Source organism: Scatophagus argus, chromosome 14 (genome assembly GCF_020382885.2).
Source record: "Scatophagus argus isolate fScaArg1 chromosome 14, fScaArg1.pri, whole genome shotgun sequence".
Classification (NCBI taxonomy): Eukaryota; Metazoa; Chordata; class Actinopteri; family Scatophagidae; genus Scatophagus; species Scatophagus argus.
Window position 1 is genome coordinate 22618109 of NC_058506.1, and position 20859 is coordinate 22638967.

The 20859-nt window shown below is 42.8% G+C and overlaps 3 protein-coding genes and 1 pseudogene across 3 annotated transcripts; 1 reads left to right on the top strand and 3 right to left on the bottom strand.

The window, feature by feature from the left end:
* Positions 1-1468: 1468 nt before the first annotated feature.
* On the bottom strand, positions 1469-2645 carry LOC124070556 (olfactory receptor-like protein COR4). The gene has a single exon (XM_046410560.1). It carries the CDS (start codon positions 2417-2419, stop codon positions 1469-1471), a length of 951 nt encoding a protein of 316 aa, XP_046266516.1. The 5' UTR covers positions 2420-2645.
* A 4060-nt stretch (positions 2646-6705) lies between these two features.
* On the top strand, positions 6706-10495 carry LOC124071091 (annotated as a pseudogene).
* Positions 10496-13594: 3099 nt separating this feature from the next.
* On the bottom strand, positions 13595-15042 carry LOC124070559 (olfactory receptor 5B17-like). The gene has a single exon (XM_046410563.1). The coding sequence runs from the start codon at positions 14886-14888 to the stop codon at positions 13938-13940; it is 951 nt and encodes a 316-aa protein (XP_046266519.1). The 5' UTR covers positions 14889-15042; the 3' UTR covers positions 13595-13937.
* A 3804-nt stretch (positions 15043-18846) lies between these two features.
* Positions 18847-20318, bottom strand: LOC124070560 (olfactory receptor 5B17-like). Its single transcript, XM_046410564.1, has one exon. The coding sequence runs from the start codon at positions 20276-20278 to the stop codon at positions 19352-19354; it is 927 nt and encodes a 308-aa protein (XP_046266520.1). The 5' UTR covers positions 20279-20318; the 3' UTR covers positions 18847-19351.
* Positions 20319-20859: the final 541 nt, after the last annotated feature.

A 20859-nucleotide genomic window follows, 5' to 3' on the forward strand; every position in this document is an offset into this window, starting at 1 on the left:
GATGGTCCCATTGTTGTCTCGGAATTCACCACATTTTTACTCCATCTCGTCTCTGTCTCAAACATAGAAGACGCTGGGTTTTATTTTAAGACCACTCAGCAGAGCTTCTGGTTGAGTGAACATTGGCGTGATTTGCTGCCACTGCCCACCGCCCTGTCTTTTAACGGCCTCTGTCTCTTAATTGCTTTTTAACTGATTCTGTTTAGTTGTACTTGGATCTGGATTTGTCTGACTGCCATACAATCTAGATCATACCATGTGTGTGTTTTACTGCAGCACTGTATTTATTCCAGGACGTTGCTCATCCTCCCCGATGGAAATATATGCATCGTGGATCCCAACGGAGCTTTCACATTGACGAGTCCAACCCTATTCATTCCATCTGAGCATCAGCTTGCCAGCCTTCGACACAAAGTTGACTACAGTGTCTTAGTCAGCCTTGTCAGGGCAGATGACATCCCCGTCAAACACAACCATGACAGCATCACCTTTGTTTGTTCACCACCTGCACTTTTACGAGCAAGGGTCTTCTTCTCCAGGATATTACTTACCGTAAGCTTAATCGTTTGACTGAAATGTGGCAACAACCTAATGACTATTCTCAGCTGAATGAATCCATTCCTCCTGGGTTTGTTTACATCTGTCAACCTCATGCATCAAGTAACTTTCTTAAATTAAACATTCTTTTGTTATCGTCACCACAACAGATGGGACCTCACTAAATTCCAGGTATATTTTGAAATTTTTTGTGAACACAATTACTGTGATTGGATGTGAAGTTTGAGACCACATAAAACTTCTCTCTGTGCTTAGACATAAAGCTGAGTGAAAGTGGCTTTAGAAGATCCAGCTAGCTAAAGTTAGCAATATGCTTCGATACCGAACCCCTTCAGAAATCTCTTCAACCCTCAACCAAAGAGACTTTGTGACTATTAGCTATACATATTACATATATACTGAAGGTTATGTTTCAGGGAGGTAGTTTCAATTGCTTGCCAGCTATCTGCCACCTGGCTTCGTTTGCAAGCTACCTAATTAACATATTGAGGCTTGTAGCTAATGCAATGTCACCCTTGTCAGAGATTGAGAAGACAGGCCATGTGGTAACAAATTGTTGTTCCTACTTTGGCTTGTGATGAACAATGATGACACAGGCCATAACAGAGCTTTCTACCCAGTATATATAAAATTACATTACATCAATGTTAGCTAATATCAGGTCGGACATAAATGCTAGTGTAACATGATGCTGTACCACTTCCTTAACTGGGTGAGAGAGCTACAGATATGACAGTAGAGAGAGAAAATATTATGATTTTGTAGTTTTGATCACAATAAAGCTGGTCATATTGTCAGCATGTCTTGTTTTATCATTTGATGTGCGACTGTTGTGTGTTCGAAGTGGAATCCTGTGTCATTCATTAATCAACAATATCAGCAATAATTTACACATTGACAAAGCAAGCTTTTATTTTTTACACAATGCAAAACATTTCTTGTTATGAAATATTTCATGTAAGAATTTTCTTATCTCTTTGGACTGCACTCCATAAATAATGGTGTTAAGGCTGCCAGGGACAATCACAAACAGAATGGCGGCAAGTTTTCTGTAGTCTGTGTATTGAGGGAAGCGATGCAGAATAATGACAACAAACCCACTGATCAACATGATCAGATACACAACCAAGTGAGTGCTGCAGGTCTTCAAGGCTTTCTTGTTCAAAGACTTGTTTTTACCACTCACACAGACCATTGTTATCTTAGCATATGTGAGAATTGTGCTGCCTATAGAGGCGACTTTCAACACTACAGTGTAAGTGAGACCATAGACGTTATTGATCAACACACTCTCACAGGAGAGCTTAAACAGGGAAGCATTGTCACAGTATGGGTTCATGATCACAGTCCTGCATCGGTTGAGACGTATGGTCAGACTGAGCAGAATCCCCACCAAAACGAAGGCCACTCCCCAAGCAGCAACTGTCAGCTTAATCACCATTTTGGTGGTCATTATGGAAGCATAGTGCAGTGGATTGCAAATGGCCACGTATCTGTCATAGGCCATAATCATGAGCACAGTTTGGGATGTTGTACCAAACAGCTGTGTGATGAAAGCTTGGACCACACATTCATAATAAGTGATGAGACGCTGAGATGGAGGCACTAAAATATCCGCAAGCAAACGGGGCACAATATGAGTACTACCAATCATGTCACTGACTGACAGGTTGCAGAAAATGACATACATAGGCTGGTGAAGGTTCTTGTCAATCAAAATTATAATTGAAATGCCTATATTCAGAGCCATTGTAACAATGTAGGCAATGAGGAAAAAGAAAAAAACAGGGTACATGTAATCCTTTGAGACCTTTAACCCTTCTATCTGAAGTATGAAGCTGTTGTACGTGTAGTTTTCCATCAGCCTGAAATAACAAGTAGAACAATATCCTGTCAGTGTTAGGATACTGACAAAGTCTTGGCAATCTAGATATCAAAGATACTTGATGTATTAAAAGACAACAGTGGCTGAACAGCAAACACAAACTCTTCTGTTAGAAATGTTCCACAAATAATGTAAAGAAACATGCAATAAAACGTACAATTAACAATTTTTACATGTTTTCTCGCAATGTTTGGGTAATATGTAATATGAAATATTGTAATACATCAATACCTGTTTCTGACATCCGTCCTCTCTTGTCACTGGAAGCAGTTAGTGTTGACCAACAGCAGATAAGGTCTGGTACTTATTTTATAGAAACAATTTTAATGTCTTGGGACTCACTTAGCATTAGGTAATGTGTGATGTAACAGTAAGACATCAATGTGATGCCTACAGAAATGTTGATAAGCAGTAATAATTAACTATATGAAGAATATGTCTCAGCTACTTCCCTCTACCAGGATCAATTTTGCACATATACTAGTTCATTTTCAACAACAATTTTCCTTATCCATTCATCCATCGGTTTATTTTCTTCCACTTTATCTGGAGCTAGTTCATGGGGGGCAACAGCTTGAGCAAGGATGCTCAGTTCCTCCAGCTCTTTTTGGTGTTCCCAGGCCAGCTGAGTGACATAGTCCCTCCAGCATCCGAAACAGATCCCTGAGCCACCTCAACAGGCTCCTTTCAATGTGGAGGAGCAGCAGCTCTACTCCGAGCTCCTCCCCGGTGACAGAGCTCCTCACAATTTAATTCAATTTAATTAATTTTTATTTAAAGTGCCAATTCATAACAGAGTTATCTCAAGACACTTTGCAGGTGTGTAAACAACACATTAAAAATAAAAAAAGAAGAGAATCAGAGAAAAACAGGTCCCAGGGCAAAACCCCACACTGAGTCAGCATTTGGCGGCAGTGGAGAGGAAAAACTTCCTTTTAACAGGCAGAAACCTCCAGCAGAACCAGACTCAGTGTAGACGGCCTTCTACTGTGACCGTCTGGGAGGGAGAGGGGGGAGAGGAGAGACCTGGAGATGGAGAGAGACAGGAGAGGGGGGGAGAGGAGAGACAGGGAGATGGAGAGAGACAGGAGAGGGGGAGAGGACAGACAGGGAGGATAGAGAGAACAGTGCAGAGCAGGAGCAGCAGGATCCAGGCAGGACCATGGAGAGGGTTCTGGATCCAACAGCGGTACCAGGCCTCAGGAGGGTGGGGTAGGAGATTCTGGATCCAGCAACATGCTCCAGAAGTGCTGCTGAACAACAGCTCCGGGGGAGAGGGCGAATTAGTGCTGTACAACTGATGGGACATGATGAGTGAGTCCCCTTGCTCAGAAAGCTCGGTGTGTAATGATCTCCCCCAGCTATCTAAACCTATAGCAGCATAACTAGGGGTTGGTCCAGGCAGAACCTGGACAGTCTTAAGTATAGGCTTTGTCAAAAAGGGGGATTCTATCTCTCTCTCTCTCTCTCAACCCAACCGGTCAAGGCAGATGGCCGCCCATCTTGAGCCGGGGTCTGCCGAGGTTTCTGCCCTCTAAAAGGCAGTTTTTCCTCTCCACTGTTGCCAAGTGCTTGCTCAAGGGGGAATGTTGGGCTCTCTATATTACAATTTACCTGCTCTAATTGGAAAGTGTCATGAGATAACTTTTGTTTTGAATTGATGCTATATAAATAAACTGAATTGAAATTGAATTGAAAATTGAATTTTAAGTCTACTCTTAAACATAGAGAGGGTGTGTGCCGCCCTGACTGAGGCTGGTAATTGGTTCCACAGAAGAGGAGCTTGATAACTGAAGGCCCTGGCTCCATGTCTACATTTGGAGGTTCATGGTATTACCAGTAAGTCTGAATCTAAGGAACACTGATATGGTTCAATAAGATCAGTGATATATGATGGTGCCAGACCATGCACGGCTTTGTAGGTTATGAGGAGGATTTTAATTTCTACTCTAAATTTTACTGGAAGCCAATGTAGAGAGGCCAGCACAGGTGAAATGTGGTCACACCTCTTAGTCTTAGTCAGAACAGGAGCTGCAGAGTTCTGAATTAGCTGCAGAGTCCCGAGGGATTTTTTACTGCACCCTGACAAAAGAGGGTTACAGTAATCCAGCCTGAAGGTAACAAAAGCATGGATGAGCTTCTCAGCAGCATCTAAGGGAAGGACATGCCTGATTTTTGCGATGTTACGAAGGTGGAAGTACGCCATCCTCGAGACTCACCCTATGTCTAAGGGAGCAACCCGCCACCCTGTGGAGGAAGCTTATTTCGGCCATTTGTAGCCGAGATCTCGTTCTTTCGGTCATGACCATAGGTGAGCGCAGGAACGTAGATTAGGATAACATAATCCTGTATTAGTCCCATTACTGGGAACTTACAGTGTTACAGCAGCAAACAGGATATAGAGGGTGCAAAGGATGCAAGAATAAGGATGAGCATTCAAAAAGAATAAATACACAGGAAACAAGTACCTGCAGCTGTACACAGTACAGAAAAGAAAAAGACTATTTACACTAGAGTCCCTCAAGTTATGATTAGTGGATGGATTGATTATTGTACCGATTTGTATGTATGTATGTACTGATCCTAGTAGTAGTGTTACATAAGTAAGGATTATTGCACAATTATTACTTCACATGTATTATTGCAGGTCTGGCGTGACCATTTGTCCCATTATTGCACATGATTTATTGTCCAGTTAACACATTCATCAGCTTAAATGTCCAGTCTATCAGCTGTGCTTGTTGTGGAGTCTGACAGCAGGGGGCAGGAAGGAGCGGCGGTACCTCCTCCACACAGAGTGGGTGTAGCAGTCTGTCACTGAAGGAGCTGCCCAGTGCTGTCAGAGTGTCCTGCATGGGGTGAGAGGGGGTCTCCAGCATGGACGACAGCTTGGCTATCGTCCTCCTGTCACCCACCTCATCCACTGAGTCCAGGGGGCAACCCAGAACTGAGGGGGCCCTCCTCACCAGTCTGTCCAGCCTCTTTTTGTCCCAGGCAGAGATGCTGCCTGCCCAGCAGACCACACCATAAAAAATGGCTCATGCCACCACTGAGTCATAAAAGCTCCTGAGGAGGCCCTCAGTCTCCTGAGCAGGTAGAGTCTGCTCTGGCCCTTTTTGTACAGGGCGTCCGTGTTGTCAGTCCAGTCCAGTTTATTGTTGAGGTGAACGCCCAGGTACTTGTAGGAGATGACTCTCTCAATGTCTGTTCCCTGGATGTTCACCAGTGTGGGTGGGGTGTGTTGGCGCCTGCTGAAGTCCACCACCAGCTCCTTGGTTTTACCCACGTTGATTTGGAGGCGGTTCTCCTGGCACCAACCCACAAACCCCTGGATGAGTTCTCGATACTCCCGGTCGTCTCCGTCCATGATGATGCCGACGATCGCAGAGTCATCTGAGAACTTCTGTAGGTGGCAGGTTAGGGTGTTGTACCTGAAATCAGAGGTATAGAGAGTGAACAGAAAGGGAGCCAGAACTGTTCCCTGTGGTGTACCTGTACTACAGAGAAGCATGTCAGACTCACCACTCTGCATCCTCACATACTGTGGCCTGTTTGTCAGGTAGTCCACGGTCCAGGCACTGAGGTGCTCGAGGGTCTTTGTCTTTGTAGTCTTTGTTTGCCACGTTATCCACATTATGTGGACAATCGCCATCTTGGCTTCGAGGGACACACCCCCCCCCTCCCGCGTCATCCCCCTGCCATCTTGGTCTCCATCGCCATCTCTCTCTCTCTCTCTCTCTCTCTCTCTCTCACACACACACACACATATATATATATGCACACCCATGTATAGATATACCCTTGCTGCTGTACCTGTGTTATCTTCTTTCCATGTCAGAAGACGTGTCAGCAGGATTGAGAAGATCCCCGAAGTATTCCTTCCACTGTCTGTCAATGTCCCCAGTCAAAGTCAGCAGCTTTCCACTTCCACTGTACACAGTATTGGTAGGGCACTGCTTCCCCCTCCTGAGGCGCCTGACAGTTTGCCAGAATTTCCTTGGGGCCAACCGATAGTCCTCCTCCATGGCCTCTCTGAACTCTTCCCAGACCCAAGTCTTTGCTTCCACAACTGCTCGGGATGCAGCACATCTGGCCTTCCGATACCCATCAGCTGCCTCAGGAGTGCCACAAGCCAGCCAGGCTCGATAGGACCTAGGAAGTAAGGTATCCCTTACTTCCGTGTCCACCACTGGGTTCAGGGGTTGCCTCCACGACATGCACCAGAGACCTTACGACCACAGCTCCGAACATCAGCTTCCCCAATGGAGACAGAGAACATGGTCCACTCGGACTCAATGTCCCTTGCCTCCCTTGAGATCTGGTCGAAGTTCTCCCTGAGGTGTGAGTTGAAGACCCCTCTGACAGAGGATTCCACCAGACATTCCCAGCAGACCCTCACAGTATGTTTGGTCTGCCAAGTCTGTCCGGATTCCTCCTCCCCAAGCGCATCCAACTCACTAACGGGTGATGATTGGTTGACAGCTCAGTCCCTCTCTTCACCTGAGTGTCCAAAATATACGGCCAAAGGTCAGATGACATGACCACAAAGTCGATCGTTGACTAGGCCTATGGTGTCCTGATGCCATATGGACTGATGGACACCCTTATGCATGAACATGGTGTTCATTACAGTCCGTGACAGCCCTTGTGGAGTCCAACCTGAAATGACAAAGGGTTTGACTTACTGCTGGCAATGCGAACCAAGCTCTCACTCGATTCAATTCAATTCAGTTTATTTATATAGCACCAATTCACAACAAAATAAATCTCGACACTTTCCAGATAGAGCAGGTCTAGACCCAACTCTTAAATTAAAAATTAAATTATAGTATAGAGAACCCAACAGTCCCCCTTGAGCAAGCACTTGGCGACAGTGCGAGGAAAAACTGCCTTTTAGAAGGCAGAAACCTCAGTGCAGACCCCGGCTCAAGATGGGCGGCCATCTGCCTTGACCGGTTGGGTTGAGAGAGAGAGAGAGAGAGAGACAGACAAAGAGAGAGGGGAAGAGGGGGGGTGCAGAGATGCATAGCAGCAGTAATAATACCAGAAGTATTGGAACTGTAGATGATGATGACAATGAAATATACAGAAGGTACAGTACTATGGTGACAATACAGGCAACAATACAGAGATCGAATGGCCCATAGCAACAGGCCACCTTCCCCGTATTTCGGTCGATTCCCACACAGGATACTTTGCATTCCTTCCACCACCAGGGACAATCACAAACAGTTTTCTGTAGTCTGTGTACTGAGCGAAGCGATACAGAATAATGACAATAAATCCACTGATCTGCATGATCAGATGCACAACCAGGCGAGTGCTGCAGGTCTTCAAGTCTTCCTTGTTCAGACTTGTTTTGCTGCTCAGATAGACTACTGTTATCTTACCATATGTGAGATCCATGGTGCTTATACAGATGGCTTTTAAAATTACAGTGAAAGTGAGACCATAGACGTTATTGATAAATGCACTCTCACAGGAGAGCTTAAACAGGGAAACACTGTCACAGTATGGATTTGTGATCACAGTCCTGTATCAGCTGAGCCATATGGTCAGACTGAGCAGAATCCCCACCAAAACAAAGGCCACTCCCCAAGCAGCAACTGTCAGCTTAATCACCACTTTGGTGGTGACACCATCTTACAAAGAGCCCAGAACCAGCTCCTCAACGAGAGGATACGACAGACCAATTTCACCATAGATGCTCTCCAGACCAAAACTGAAACCAAACCAAATACCAAAAAACAGCTTGCCACCCTTCTACCCATCAAAGTGATGGATGAAGTCACCAAACTGACCACAAAAATCCAGACCATTCAACACAACAAGGGCAAGGAGAGACAGAAACTCAAATTTCAAAAACTCAAATATGGTTACGCTAGATCCAACAAAACAGACACACACACACGGAGGAGACAGGACCACTCACCTGAATAACAACACATCCAAGAGAAGTGGGTGAAGAACCTTTCAGACAGGGAATTGACCCTGTCAGAAAAGGATGTGTTGGCTAACGGACTCAACTTTGCCATTTCACCACAACAAATCCCAGTAGTGGACCTCATAACAGCCACTGAGTCTGCCATCAAAAACAACAAGCTGACTGAGACTGAAGCTGAACAACTCTGGATGAAGGTCACAACCACCCTCTGCAGTGCTAAGGTACCCCCATCCAACATTTATATAGAGCAGTGCTTCTCAAATAGTGGGGCGCGTGTGACCCTGGGGAACATGCTTTTTTTGCCGTACTAGAATAAAGTGTAATTGCACATCCACTACAGTAGTTGGCAGTGGCGCTCTCATTGTCAGAGTGTGCGCAGGGAGTATTAGCTCTATGGTGTAGCGGCTTTTTTGCACCGAGCAGGCGATATGAAGTGCAGTAAGCGAACCCTTAAGAGACAACATGAAGAAATTTTTAACAGGGATGAGAAGAAAGGCGGAGAGAGACGAAGATAATGAGACAAAAGTAACTCACTCGAAATCTAAGACGAGGAAATATGACGAAGCATATGTAGCGCTTGGCTTCACTGTGACTACAGTGGGAGACGAGGAAAGACCAGTGTGTTTACTGTCTAAAAATGTTGGCAGCGGACAGCATGAAGCCAAATAAATTAAGGCGCCACTTGAAGGCATTACATCCCAATCATGCTGATAAGCCGCTGGAGTTTTTTCAGCCAAAACGTGCCGAATATTGCCAACAATCATCCCGCTTTGTGAATGCTACTTCAGTAAACCAGCGAGAATTGTTAGCATCCTATTATTACATATTATTAAATATTATTACATATTATTATTACTATTATTTATAGTCGCGGCGGAGAGTGTGTGTGTGTGGCGGGGGGGGGCGAATTGTTTTCTACTTGCCGGGGGGGCGCAACAGAAAATAATTGAGAAGCACTGATATAGAGGAACGTAAAGCATTAATTTCTTTGCAGAAAGAGCAGGACATTATGATCTTATCAGCAGACAAAGGAAGATGCACTGTCATTCTCAACACACAGGACTATCACTCCAAAGTGGCTGCCCTCCTCAGCGACACAGCCACATATGAGAAGCTGAAGAGAGATCCCACCAGCAAATACAAGCAACAGCTAATTAGTTATTTACAAAAACTGGAAAAGGATAAAATAATTAACCGTAAGCTCTACTTCCAGCTCTACCCTGGAGAGGCCACTCCACGCTTGTATGGACTCCCGAAGATACACAAAGATGAAAGTGACATATTTCGTCATTGGAGGGAACTCACTCCAATGAAATTCATGCTCTGCATTTAACCCACCCACACACACACAGCAAACCCGGGGCAGTGGGCGACCGCGTGCAGCGCCCGGGGAGCAGTGGGGGTTAGGTACCTTGCTCAAGGGTACCTCGGTCATGGACACCGGGACGGGGAATCGAACCAGCGATCCACCGGTTACGGGTCCGACACCCTAACCGCTGATCCACGAAGGAGTCCCCCTCAGACCCATCGTCAGCAGTACAACCTCGGTCACATACAAGGTGGCCAAACACCTGGCCAACATCTTGGTGCCAATAGTGGGACACACTCCTCATCACATCCACAACTCCCAGGATTTTGTGAACAAAGTTAAGAAAATCATTATGGACCTAGAGGACACCATGGTCTCCTTTGGTGTCATCTCTTTGTTTACTTGCATCCCCACCTCAGAAGCCACACAGATGGTAAGAAGACGCCTTTCACAGGATAACACATTTAATGACAGACACAATCTCTCTCCAGACCACATCTGTGATCTATTGGACCTTTGCCTGAACACAACTTACTTTCAGTATAAGGAGAATTTTTACAGACAGAAGCATGGTTGTGCCATCGGATCACCTGTATCTCCCATTGTGGCCAACCTTTATATGGAAGAAGTGGAAAGAAGAGCTTTGATATCCTTTCCTGGAACACCTCCCTCCCACTGGTTCAGATATGTGGATGACACTTGGGTCAAGATCAAGACCCAGGAAGTGAAACGATCCACAGATCACATTAACGCAGTGGACCAAAACATCAAGTTCACACGGGAGGACACCAGTGAATAATGATGATCTGGCCTTCTTGGACTGTACAGTTCACATTGAGGATAACAGAAGCCTTAATGTGGAAGTATACAGGAAACCCACCCACACAGACTGTCAAGTTTTGGTGTTTTTTTTTTTTTTTTTTTTTTTTTTTTTTTTTTTTTTTTCTTCTTTTTATTTGATCCCTCAGTTAATGCTCCACTTGAAAGAGCTTGGTCACACAAGGAACAACTCTTGACAAGGATTTCCCCTTTTTATGTTTTATTGAACTTTGTTTTGTTGATGAAGGGGTCATTCAGTCATTCAGCAGCAGGTTGAAAACCTTGAACACAAGAATAACAAGACATTGCGTTATTTCAAAATCATTAAAATGTAAAATAAAAATCCATGCAGTAAGTACTATTACTAATTACAACTCTTTGAATGCACCAAACTAGCAATGCCTTAGCATTAAGTCAGCATGTGCTAACAAACCTTTAAGATTTAACCTTAATCACATATAAACAAATACATTTTTTTTTTCAATATTTAACTCAAGCAAATGAGTAACTCCAGTGACAAAACAAAAGCAAAATTCAAGTAAAGCATCAGCTTTGCTGCTCCAAACAATTGAATAGGCTTGAGCCATTAAAAACTGCTTTGTCAAACTTAAAGTGCAGACTACAAACTACTGTAGGCAAACAACAAATTAAGTGGAAATAATCAACTGAAAGTCACTACCATTAAACAAACTAAGTCAGATGCCCAATGAGGCCAAACATTTTGCATGTGCACATGTGGAGCACATGTTGAGCACAAGTCCATCCATTCCACAACAACAGGTGAGTAATTTAAGAAAGTCACATCTCCTACCAGTTGCGTTTGACGGTGAACTGAGGGATTTTAGTTTTCTTGGTTTGGTTTGTTTCTTTAAGCTTTTGCTGTCCACAAACTTTCCTCCTTTGTCTCCCACAGCATGTGTTGAACTGATGGTTAAGATGGCCGTCTCACCGGAAGTTCCTCCTCTTGACAGGAAGTGGTTGGAGTGCTTTGCTGGTGTTGTTGAACTGATTGACTGCCCCCTGTAGGTCCGGCTGAAGACTTGTTTTGTTTGCAAAGTGAATGAAAGGTTTTTGATGTTTTGGTTGTGCTTTTTTGTCAGTTGGCGTGACACAGACCAATACCTACTGTTTGACTGACACCATCCACTGGAACACAAGATGGGAGTCATCAGAACCCTGCATCACAGAGCTGAGACAGTCCCCACCAGCTCAGCAGGACAGGTGAAGGAACAACAACACCTCAAGTCAGCCCTAAAAACATGTGGCTACCCCAACTGGGCACTCACCAAAGCCACAAAAAGAAGACCCACCAGGATTATCAGAAAAACTAAGAAGAATTTTCAACAACCACGACATCCCGGTCCATTTCAAACCAATGACTACACTGAGACAGAAACTGGTCCATCCCAAGGACAAAATCCCCAGGGAAAAACAGAGCAATATTATATATTCAGTCCAGTGCAGTGAAGAATACTCTGATCTGTACGTTGGTGAAACAAAACAACCACTCCACAGGAGAATGGCACAGCACAGGAGAGCCACCTCCACAGGACAAGAATCAGCGGTCCACTTACATCTTAAGGAAAAGGGACATTCCTTTGATGACAACGATGTCCACATTCTTGACAGAGAGGACAGGTGGTACGAAAGAGGGGTCAAGGAAGCCATCTATGTTAAGTTGGAAAAACCTTCACTTAACAGAGGTGGTGGACTTAGACATCATCTCTCTTGTACCTACAATGCGGTCCTCACAGCCATTAGCCAGTCATTATACTTTGATAGCCAGTCGTTAGACACAGAGGGCCATCACTGGCAGTCACGCTACATAGTCAAATTTGCAGGATTATCAGATCCTTTGTTTTACTTAGTTTCACTTAGTCACTCCCACTGAGGGTGTATATAGGTGTATATATTTGTTCCCCACCAGACAGCTTTTTCAGAACTGATGAAGCTGCTTGGATGAGCAGTGAAACGTCTTCAAGTCAAATCTTCACAAGTCCAGAGGCTTTGCTTTAACTCTTCGAGTGAATATGACCTGGATGACTGAGAATCTCCACAGATATACCATTTTGGTGGTCATTATGGCAGCACAGCACAGTGGAATGCAAATGGACATGTATCTGCCAAAAGCTGGTTTGCTGGAATTTCTTTGGGGCCAACTGAAAGTCTAGCTCTATGGCCTCACCAAACTCCTCCCACATCAGAGTTTTTGCTTCAGTGACTGACCAAACTGTGCATCATCTGGCCTGCTGATACCTGTCATTTGCATCTGGAGTTGGACAAACTATGGCTAGTACAGAAGTCCAATTACTACTGCTATTGCTACTAATTACCATTCGGGTTCAGACCAGGCAGGCCAGTGTAGGCCATCCGTCTGCTCAACAGTGAGCGTTAATCTGGACAATCCTACTCCCACCTGCACTAGATGTAAATACTATTCATGTAAATACTGCACATTTTCACTTTTTTAATTTTATTTTGTTTTTATAAGCTTTCTATTTTACAATATTTAAATTTTACTTACCCATTTTTTGGTAGCAGGGACATAAAGAATTTCACTGCACATTGTACCGTGTATGATTGTGTGTGTGACAAATAAACCTATCTTGTATCTTGTATCTTGTAGTTTCAGTTGTTTGCCAGCTGTTTGTCACCTGGCTAGTTTTGCAAGCTACCTCTTTTACTCAACACTTTGAGGCTTGTAATGCAGTGTTAACTTTATGAGAGATTGAGAAGACAGGCCATGTGGTGGCTGACAAATTGTTGTTCCTAAGTTACAGAGTTCAGATAGGCTGTATAACTTGACATAGTCCTGGCACTTGGTGTTTTTGGCTCCTCTCTCTCTCTCAATCGCTCAGTCTCTCCCACACTCAGGGTGAGATACTTGAAGAAAAGTAGACATCTACTCCACACTCATTCTGTGGAATTTTAATCATCTTATAGATTAAAATTAACTCATTTGGCCATATCATATTAATCATAACCTTGTGTAACTTTTTTACAGACTTGGTTGCCTTTTTGCCCTTAAAGTATTGATCCTAATGTGTGTTCTAATAGACTATTTGACAAATAAATTTAATAAATTTAATTCATGATCTTGTAGTTTTGACTCTTATTATGACATCATAATCTTTAATTTCTCTGAGCTCAGGTGTGCAGATCACAAACTTAAACTGTCCACTGACACCAAGCAACATACAGCATGTACAATAACAAGTTGGTCTTGACTCAGTTTCCAACAACAAAGCTGGTCATATTGTTAACATATCATGTTTTATCATTTGATCTGTGACTGTTGTGTGTTCTAAACCTTTGTCTCTACTGCATGTAGAGCTTTAGATTTCTGTATCCATAAACATCAGTGGAATCCTGTGCAGGTGTTCATCTACAGACATTTATTTACATATTGACAAAGTAAGCTTTCATTTTTTACACAATGCAAAGCATTTTTTCTTATGAGACATTACATGTAAAAAATTTCGTATCTCTTTGGACTGCACTCCATAAATAATGGTGTTAAGGCTGCCAGGGACAATCACAAACAAAATGGCGGCAAGTTTTCTGTAGTCTGTGTATTGAGGGAAGCGATGCAGAATAATGACAATAAATCCACTGATCAACATGATCAGATACACAACCAAGTGAGTGCTGCAGGTCTTCAAGGCTTTCTTGTTCAAAGACTTGTTTTTACCACTCACACAGACCATTGTTATTTTAGCATATGTGAGAATTGTGCTGCCTATAGAGGCGACTTTCAACACTACAGTATAAGTGAGACCATAGACGTTATTGATCAACACACTCTCACAGGAGAGCTTAAACAGGGAAGCATTGTCACAGAAAGGATTCATGATCACAGTCCTGCATCGATTGAGACGTATGGTCAGACTGAGCAGAATCCCCACCAAAACGAAGGACACTCCCCAAGCAGCAACTGTCAGCTTAATCACCATTTTGGTGGTCATTATGGAAGCATAGTGCAGTGGATTGCAAATGGCCACGTATCTGTCATAGGCCATAATCATGAGCACAGTTTGGGAAGTTGTACCAAACAGCTGTGTAATGAAAGCTTGGACCACACATTCATAATAAGTGATGAGACGCTGAGATGGAGGCACTAAAATATCCGCAAGCAAACGGGGCACAATATTAGTACTACCAATCATGTCACTGACTGACAGGTTGCAGAAAATGACATACATAGGCTGGTGAAGGTTCTTGTCAATTAAAATTATAATTGAAATGCCTATATTCAGAGCCATTATAACAATGTAGGCAATGAGTAAAAAGAAAAAAACAGGGTACATGGAATCCTTTGAGACCTTTAACCCTTCCATCTGAAGTATGAAGCTGTTGTACGTGTAGTTTTCCATCAGCCTGAAATAACAAGTAGAACAATATCCTGTCAGTGTTAGGATACTGACAAAGTCTTGGCAATCTAGATATCAGAGATACTTGATGTATTAAAAGACAACAGTGGCTGAACAGCAAACACAAACTCTTCTGTTAGAAATGTTCCACAAATAATGTAAAGATAGCAGTTTGCTTGTAATACATCAATACCTGTTTGTGACATCCGTCTTGTCTCATCACTGGAAGCAGTTAGTATGAAGTCTCATACTTTTTTATAGAAGCAATTTTAACATCAGGGGACTCACTTGGGATTAGGACATGTGTGATGTAACAGTAAGACATCAGTGTCGTGGCCACAAGAACCCGTCACATCCATTTTCCCCTTCAGAGTTCATTTATGATGCATATTACTATGGGGAAAAGGCTGTGGTTGAATCTATGAGTCCATGTTTTGTATTGCTTCTTAGAGTAAAGCAATTTAACTTCAATTCAATTCAACTTCAATTCAACTGTGATGCAGTACGCCAGGATGCTCGAAATGGAAGAGCGACAGAATGTCACCAGCCGCTGTTCATTCAGATCATTCCTTTTTAATAGTTTCAGGTAGTGTATGTGTTGCTGAGTTTTTGTCACAGCAGCTGACGTTTTGGCAGACCAGATGAGGTTATCAATAATGAGGGCACAAGAAATTTAATGCTCTGAATCCGCTCCACACAGTCGCCATTTATGAATGAACACCAAACTAGAGAGCGAAGAGCTGCTGCACAGTTGGTTGAGGCCAATTCTCAACCTGTTACTCCATTAAATGTATAATGAAGAGATCATTTCACATGCCATTACCATAAAACATGTGTTAGAGCGTGTGCGCCCAGACAAAAGACAAGACAACAGGACAAGTGTACCTTCATTTGCTCATCATTCCCAGACACTGAAAATTCCTGCGTTCCCTCTTCAGCGGGATGCAGTCTCAGTGTAACCGTTTGCCTTACTGTTATTCTCAGGGTCCACGCACTTTTTCAAAATGTGAGGAAACAGAAAGAAAACTACCTGAAGAGTTTTGTTTTGACATTGTGAGTACCTGGGAGGGCAGGTTCCGTACTATCAGTAACACCAGGCAGACGGGGACTGTGGGTGAGAAGAGGATGTCGTAGTCGTTGATCTCTCTTTTTTCCTGGAGCGGATTCTGTGGTCCAAACAGACAGCAAGAGAAACAAGTTCATTAAGATCAGTAGGCATATCACGAATTGTGAGTTCATATTTCAGTTGTTCACTCAATCCTTTTAGAAAAACTCCCTTCAGAGCATCCTCATTCCATCAGGAGTCAGTAGCAATTGAGTTGTCCACCACGCTTTGGCTCCCTTGTCTCAAACACAAGAGTCGGTTAGAAGCACTTCTGAAATAATCAGGATGATCAAAAACATTATGGAAACGGGTCAAAAATTCTTATAGGGAAACAGTTAAATCATTCTGCCTGGAAACTGCCACCTCTGACCAATGTAAAGCTCAGTAATCCAAGAATATAATTTACCTTGGAACAGTCTGTGGGGAAGGTTAAGGACTGTTGCTTAAACACCGTGAAGCATTGAAGGAGAAACCCCTGACAGCGTTCCAACTCCCCAGTAGGGTGGCGGGTCCAGTCCATGAGAGGCTCTGCTCATGGAGAGGGTGATTATCTGGGCAGGAATGGCAGAGTCCGATGAAGCAGTGTGAGCTGGCGGGGAGGCTCCACAGAGATGAGAAACCTGATGAAGACGTTCAGTTAAACAAGTAGAAACTGACTGATTACTTACCAAAACAGAAATAATGGCATGGTTGTGGCATCCCAACATGGCACTATGCACCGAGACTGCTTGCTAAATGTCAGAACTAGCTGATTCATCCACAGAGTCCATAATATGGACAGATTATTCTGTTGGGTTTTAGAACAAAAGTGGACTCCAAATAAGCAGACGAAGGCAGGCAAAAACTAAAGTAAAAGAGTCTTTACTTAGCCGCTCTTTCGAAATACAATCCAAAATCCAAGTAACACAGAAAGGCGGCGAGTGAGTGTGAGGCTCACAAGAACAGAACAAAATCAATTCAGTCCACAATTCCAGAGAGTATGGTTCCAATCCAAAGGTCTGTCTGCAGTCCAACGCTGGAGTAGAGCAGAGCAGAGTGGGCAAACCTGGACCAAGAGGTAAATGTTAGATCAAGCAAAAGGATAGAAAGCACAGAAGCAAATCAGAGCCAGGCAAAATACCACAGAGTTGACGGTATAATCTGGCGAAGATGGAGAGGGAACGCCAGTCTTAAAAAGGAGGAACAGAGTGGATAATGGACACTGGCGAGGCACAGGTGCACAGGTACCACTCCACCCTGCTCCACTTGGACTGGTGAACTGAAAGTCAGACCAATGAGAGGGAGAACAGAAAAATCAAAGAAAACCAAGAGTAACACAGCACCCCAAGATGATAATCCTAATAGATTACCCTGATTCCTTGCCTTTCGGTGCATATTCAGGAGGAAGAATTAACAGTCATTCTGATGGTTTTGGAATGCACAAGCGTGTCAGGGTTTCTGACATTAAAAGAGCCATTGTTGGGGGACCTGTGACAACTTCCATTGTGCTGAGATGTGCTCTTCCAGCTATTTTGCTATTCCCTGATAGGGCAGTAGCTGTGAAGCGCATGGAAGGTTTAGGCCTCCTGACATGATGTGCACAATTAGAGTGCGAGAGCTTCATCTGCTGTTTTCCCTTACATAGCAAAGTCATCTGCTTTTCCATGCTGGTGTGTGGAGAAGGGCAGGCATTACACATCATGCCCTCACTCTCTTGTGTTAACTGTTCTCCAACTGTCAGTAGATAGAAAACTGGCGCTATTCACGATTAAAACATATGCTGCCATTCCATCATGGCATGAGGGCTTTGGGGAGGGATCTGTTTTTGCGCATCCACTAGAGAAGCTTCTTTTTAAAAGGAGTCCAAAGACAGCAACCTGTAATGCGATCCTTAGCTCCACAGTGAGATTTAACCCTGGTTTTACCAACCTTAGGAAATCTCCCTTTTTGAGCCGCTGTCACAGATCCTGCTCAAATTTTGTGATTAAACACTGCATGTCTTTTAACTTTAACCTCAGTTTCTCCATCTTGTCTCAGTTTCTCCATCTTGTGTTATTAGCAGAGATGATGGAAGCTTGACCATCCTGAGACCAAATTCTACATTGGTGCCAAAAATCATAACCAGTTCTTTCAGATTAAGAGTTATTTCTTTGGAAGGTTTTTCCCTCCTCCTCACAAGATTAGATGGAAAAAGCATCACATTGTCTTGGTCTGGTGCGTGTAGTGTCTCATTAGGTAGGTAGGTACAAGGGGAACTGTTTTGCTGTTAGTTACAACTTTGGAACACAAGTCAGTAACTTGGCAATTAGCTTTTGTCATATCAGATGTCTTGTGTGCATGGTTGACATTATGGCCCCAGGGCAACATAACAGGGTGTCACTAAAATCATGAGAATTCATCTTCCAGAGGCCATAGCTTTTCACCACATTTAATGGTACTGTGGTGCATATTTTTTGAGATGGAGATGCTCATCCTGACTTGTCTCATAGTGATAACGGAGTGAACTGAAACATTCAAAATTAAACTATTTCTGAAAAAACATGAACTTTTTGTCAAAACACGTGTGTATGTGCAGTACAGTGTGGGAACCTGAGCCTCTGCTGCAGGCCAGTTGCAGAATAAAAAGTCAAATGTGGTGCTTCTAATAGTCTGTCAACATTCCCATCAACACCTCCTCACACTGAAATAATTCTGAAATCGGATAACTTTTTTAAATATGCGCTTTAAATGCATGCATTTAAGAACCTGAACATTGCCCACCACATCATATAAATATAAAAAAATATTTATTCTGCAATATTCATCACTGGATCTTGACTGACATGCACAGTTCTGCCAAGCTAAGTCTAAAACAATGCCTCTTACTGACCCAAATTCATACTCAGTTTTTATATGAATGTTCACAGTGGTGTTGTAATGGATTAATTTCATTAAACAGTGATTTATGTACATACCTCTGGGGATACCACCTTTGTCTTTCAAAAAGATGAGGTACCCTTTTCTTTGTTTTCATCGAGTTGCATTGGTGACAGTGATGATGCCCCTTCTTATAAATAATACACAACTGATCAGAAAATCGAGGTGTAATGAATTTCTTTTAGCCTGTGCACATACATTAGAAGTATAAACTGGCCACTTACACCACTTTCAGTAGTTACTTAAAATAACTAATTGGCTCATCTCAATTTCTGACATCTAAGCTGTTCACACGGACAGAGTCAGTATGTCATGTTCTACCATTTGAGTTGTGCTTGTGCTGTATTCCTATGCTGCATGTGCTGCATGTAAAGCTTTAGATTTCTACATTGGTAAATGTCAGTGGATATCACAGAATCCATATTACATATCAACAAGGTAAACATTTAAAACATACTGGCTTGCATTATTTGTAACAAAATATTTTGAATAAAAATGTTCGTATCTCTTTAGACTGCACCCCATAAATAATGGTGTTAAGGCTGCCAGGGACAATCACAAACAAAATGGCGGCAAGTTTTCTGTAGTCTGCATATTGAGGGAAGCGATGCAGAATAATGACAATAAATCCACTGATCAACATGATCAGATACACAACCAAGTGAGTGCTGCAGGTCTTCAAGGCTTTCTTGTTCAAAGACTTGTTTTTACCACTCACACAGACCATTGTTATCTTAGCATATGTGAGAATTGTGCTGCCTATAGAGGCGGCTATCAACACTACAGTGAAAGTGAGACCATAGACGTTATTGATCAACACACTCTCACAGGAGAGCTTAAACAGGGAAGCATTGTCACAGTATGGGTTCATGATCACAGTCCTGCATCGGTTGAGACGTATGGTCAGACCGAGCAGAATCCCCACCAAAACGAAGGCCACTCCCCAAGCAGCAACTGTCAGCTTAATCACCATTTTGGTGGTCATTATGGAAGCATAGTGCAGTGGATTGCAAATGGCCACGTATCTGTCATAGGCCATAATCATGAGCACAGTGTGGGAAGTTGTACCAAACAGCTGTGTAATGAAAGCTTGGACCACACATTCATAATAAGTGATGAGACGCTGAGATGGAGGCACTAAAATATCCGCAAGCAAACGGGGCACAATATTAGTACTACCAATCATGTCACTGACTGACAGGTTGCAGAAAATGACATACATAGGCTGGTGAAGGTTCTTGTCCATCAAAATTATAATTGAAATGCCTATATTCAGAGCCATTATAACAATGTAGGCAATGAGGAAAAAGAAAAAAACAGGGTACATGGAATCCTTTGAGACCTTTAACCCTTCTATCTGAAGTATGAAGCTGTTGTACGTGTAGTTTTCCATCAGCCTGAAATAACAAGTAGAACAATATCCTGTCAGTGTTAGGATACTAACAAAGTCTTGGCAATCTAGATATCAGAGATACTTGATGTATTAAAAGACAACAGTGGCTGAACAGCAAACACAAACTCTTCTGTTAGAAATGTTCCACAAATAATGTAAAGATAGCAGCAATAACACATATAACATTAAACATCTTTACATATATTCTGACATTTTTTTAGGAAATTTAAAAAATCATTTTGTGCTTGTAATACATCAACTGCAGTTTCTGACGTCCGTCTTCTTTTGTCACTGGAAGCAGTTAGTATTGACCAGCAGCAGGTAAGGTCTCATTTTATAGATGCAATTCTAACATCAGGGGAGACATCACTTAGCATTAGGTAATGTGTGATGCAACAGTAAGACATAAATGTGATGGCCACAGCAGTGTCAATAAGCATTAATAATTAAATTAAGAAAATTTAACAATCGTATGTCTCAGCCTCTTCCCCCTAAAATGATCCCTTCCACTCATATACTAACATATTTCCAACAACAATTTTACACTCCACTATTTTATTTAAAGACTTACATGCATATGT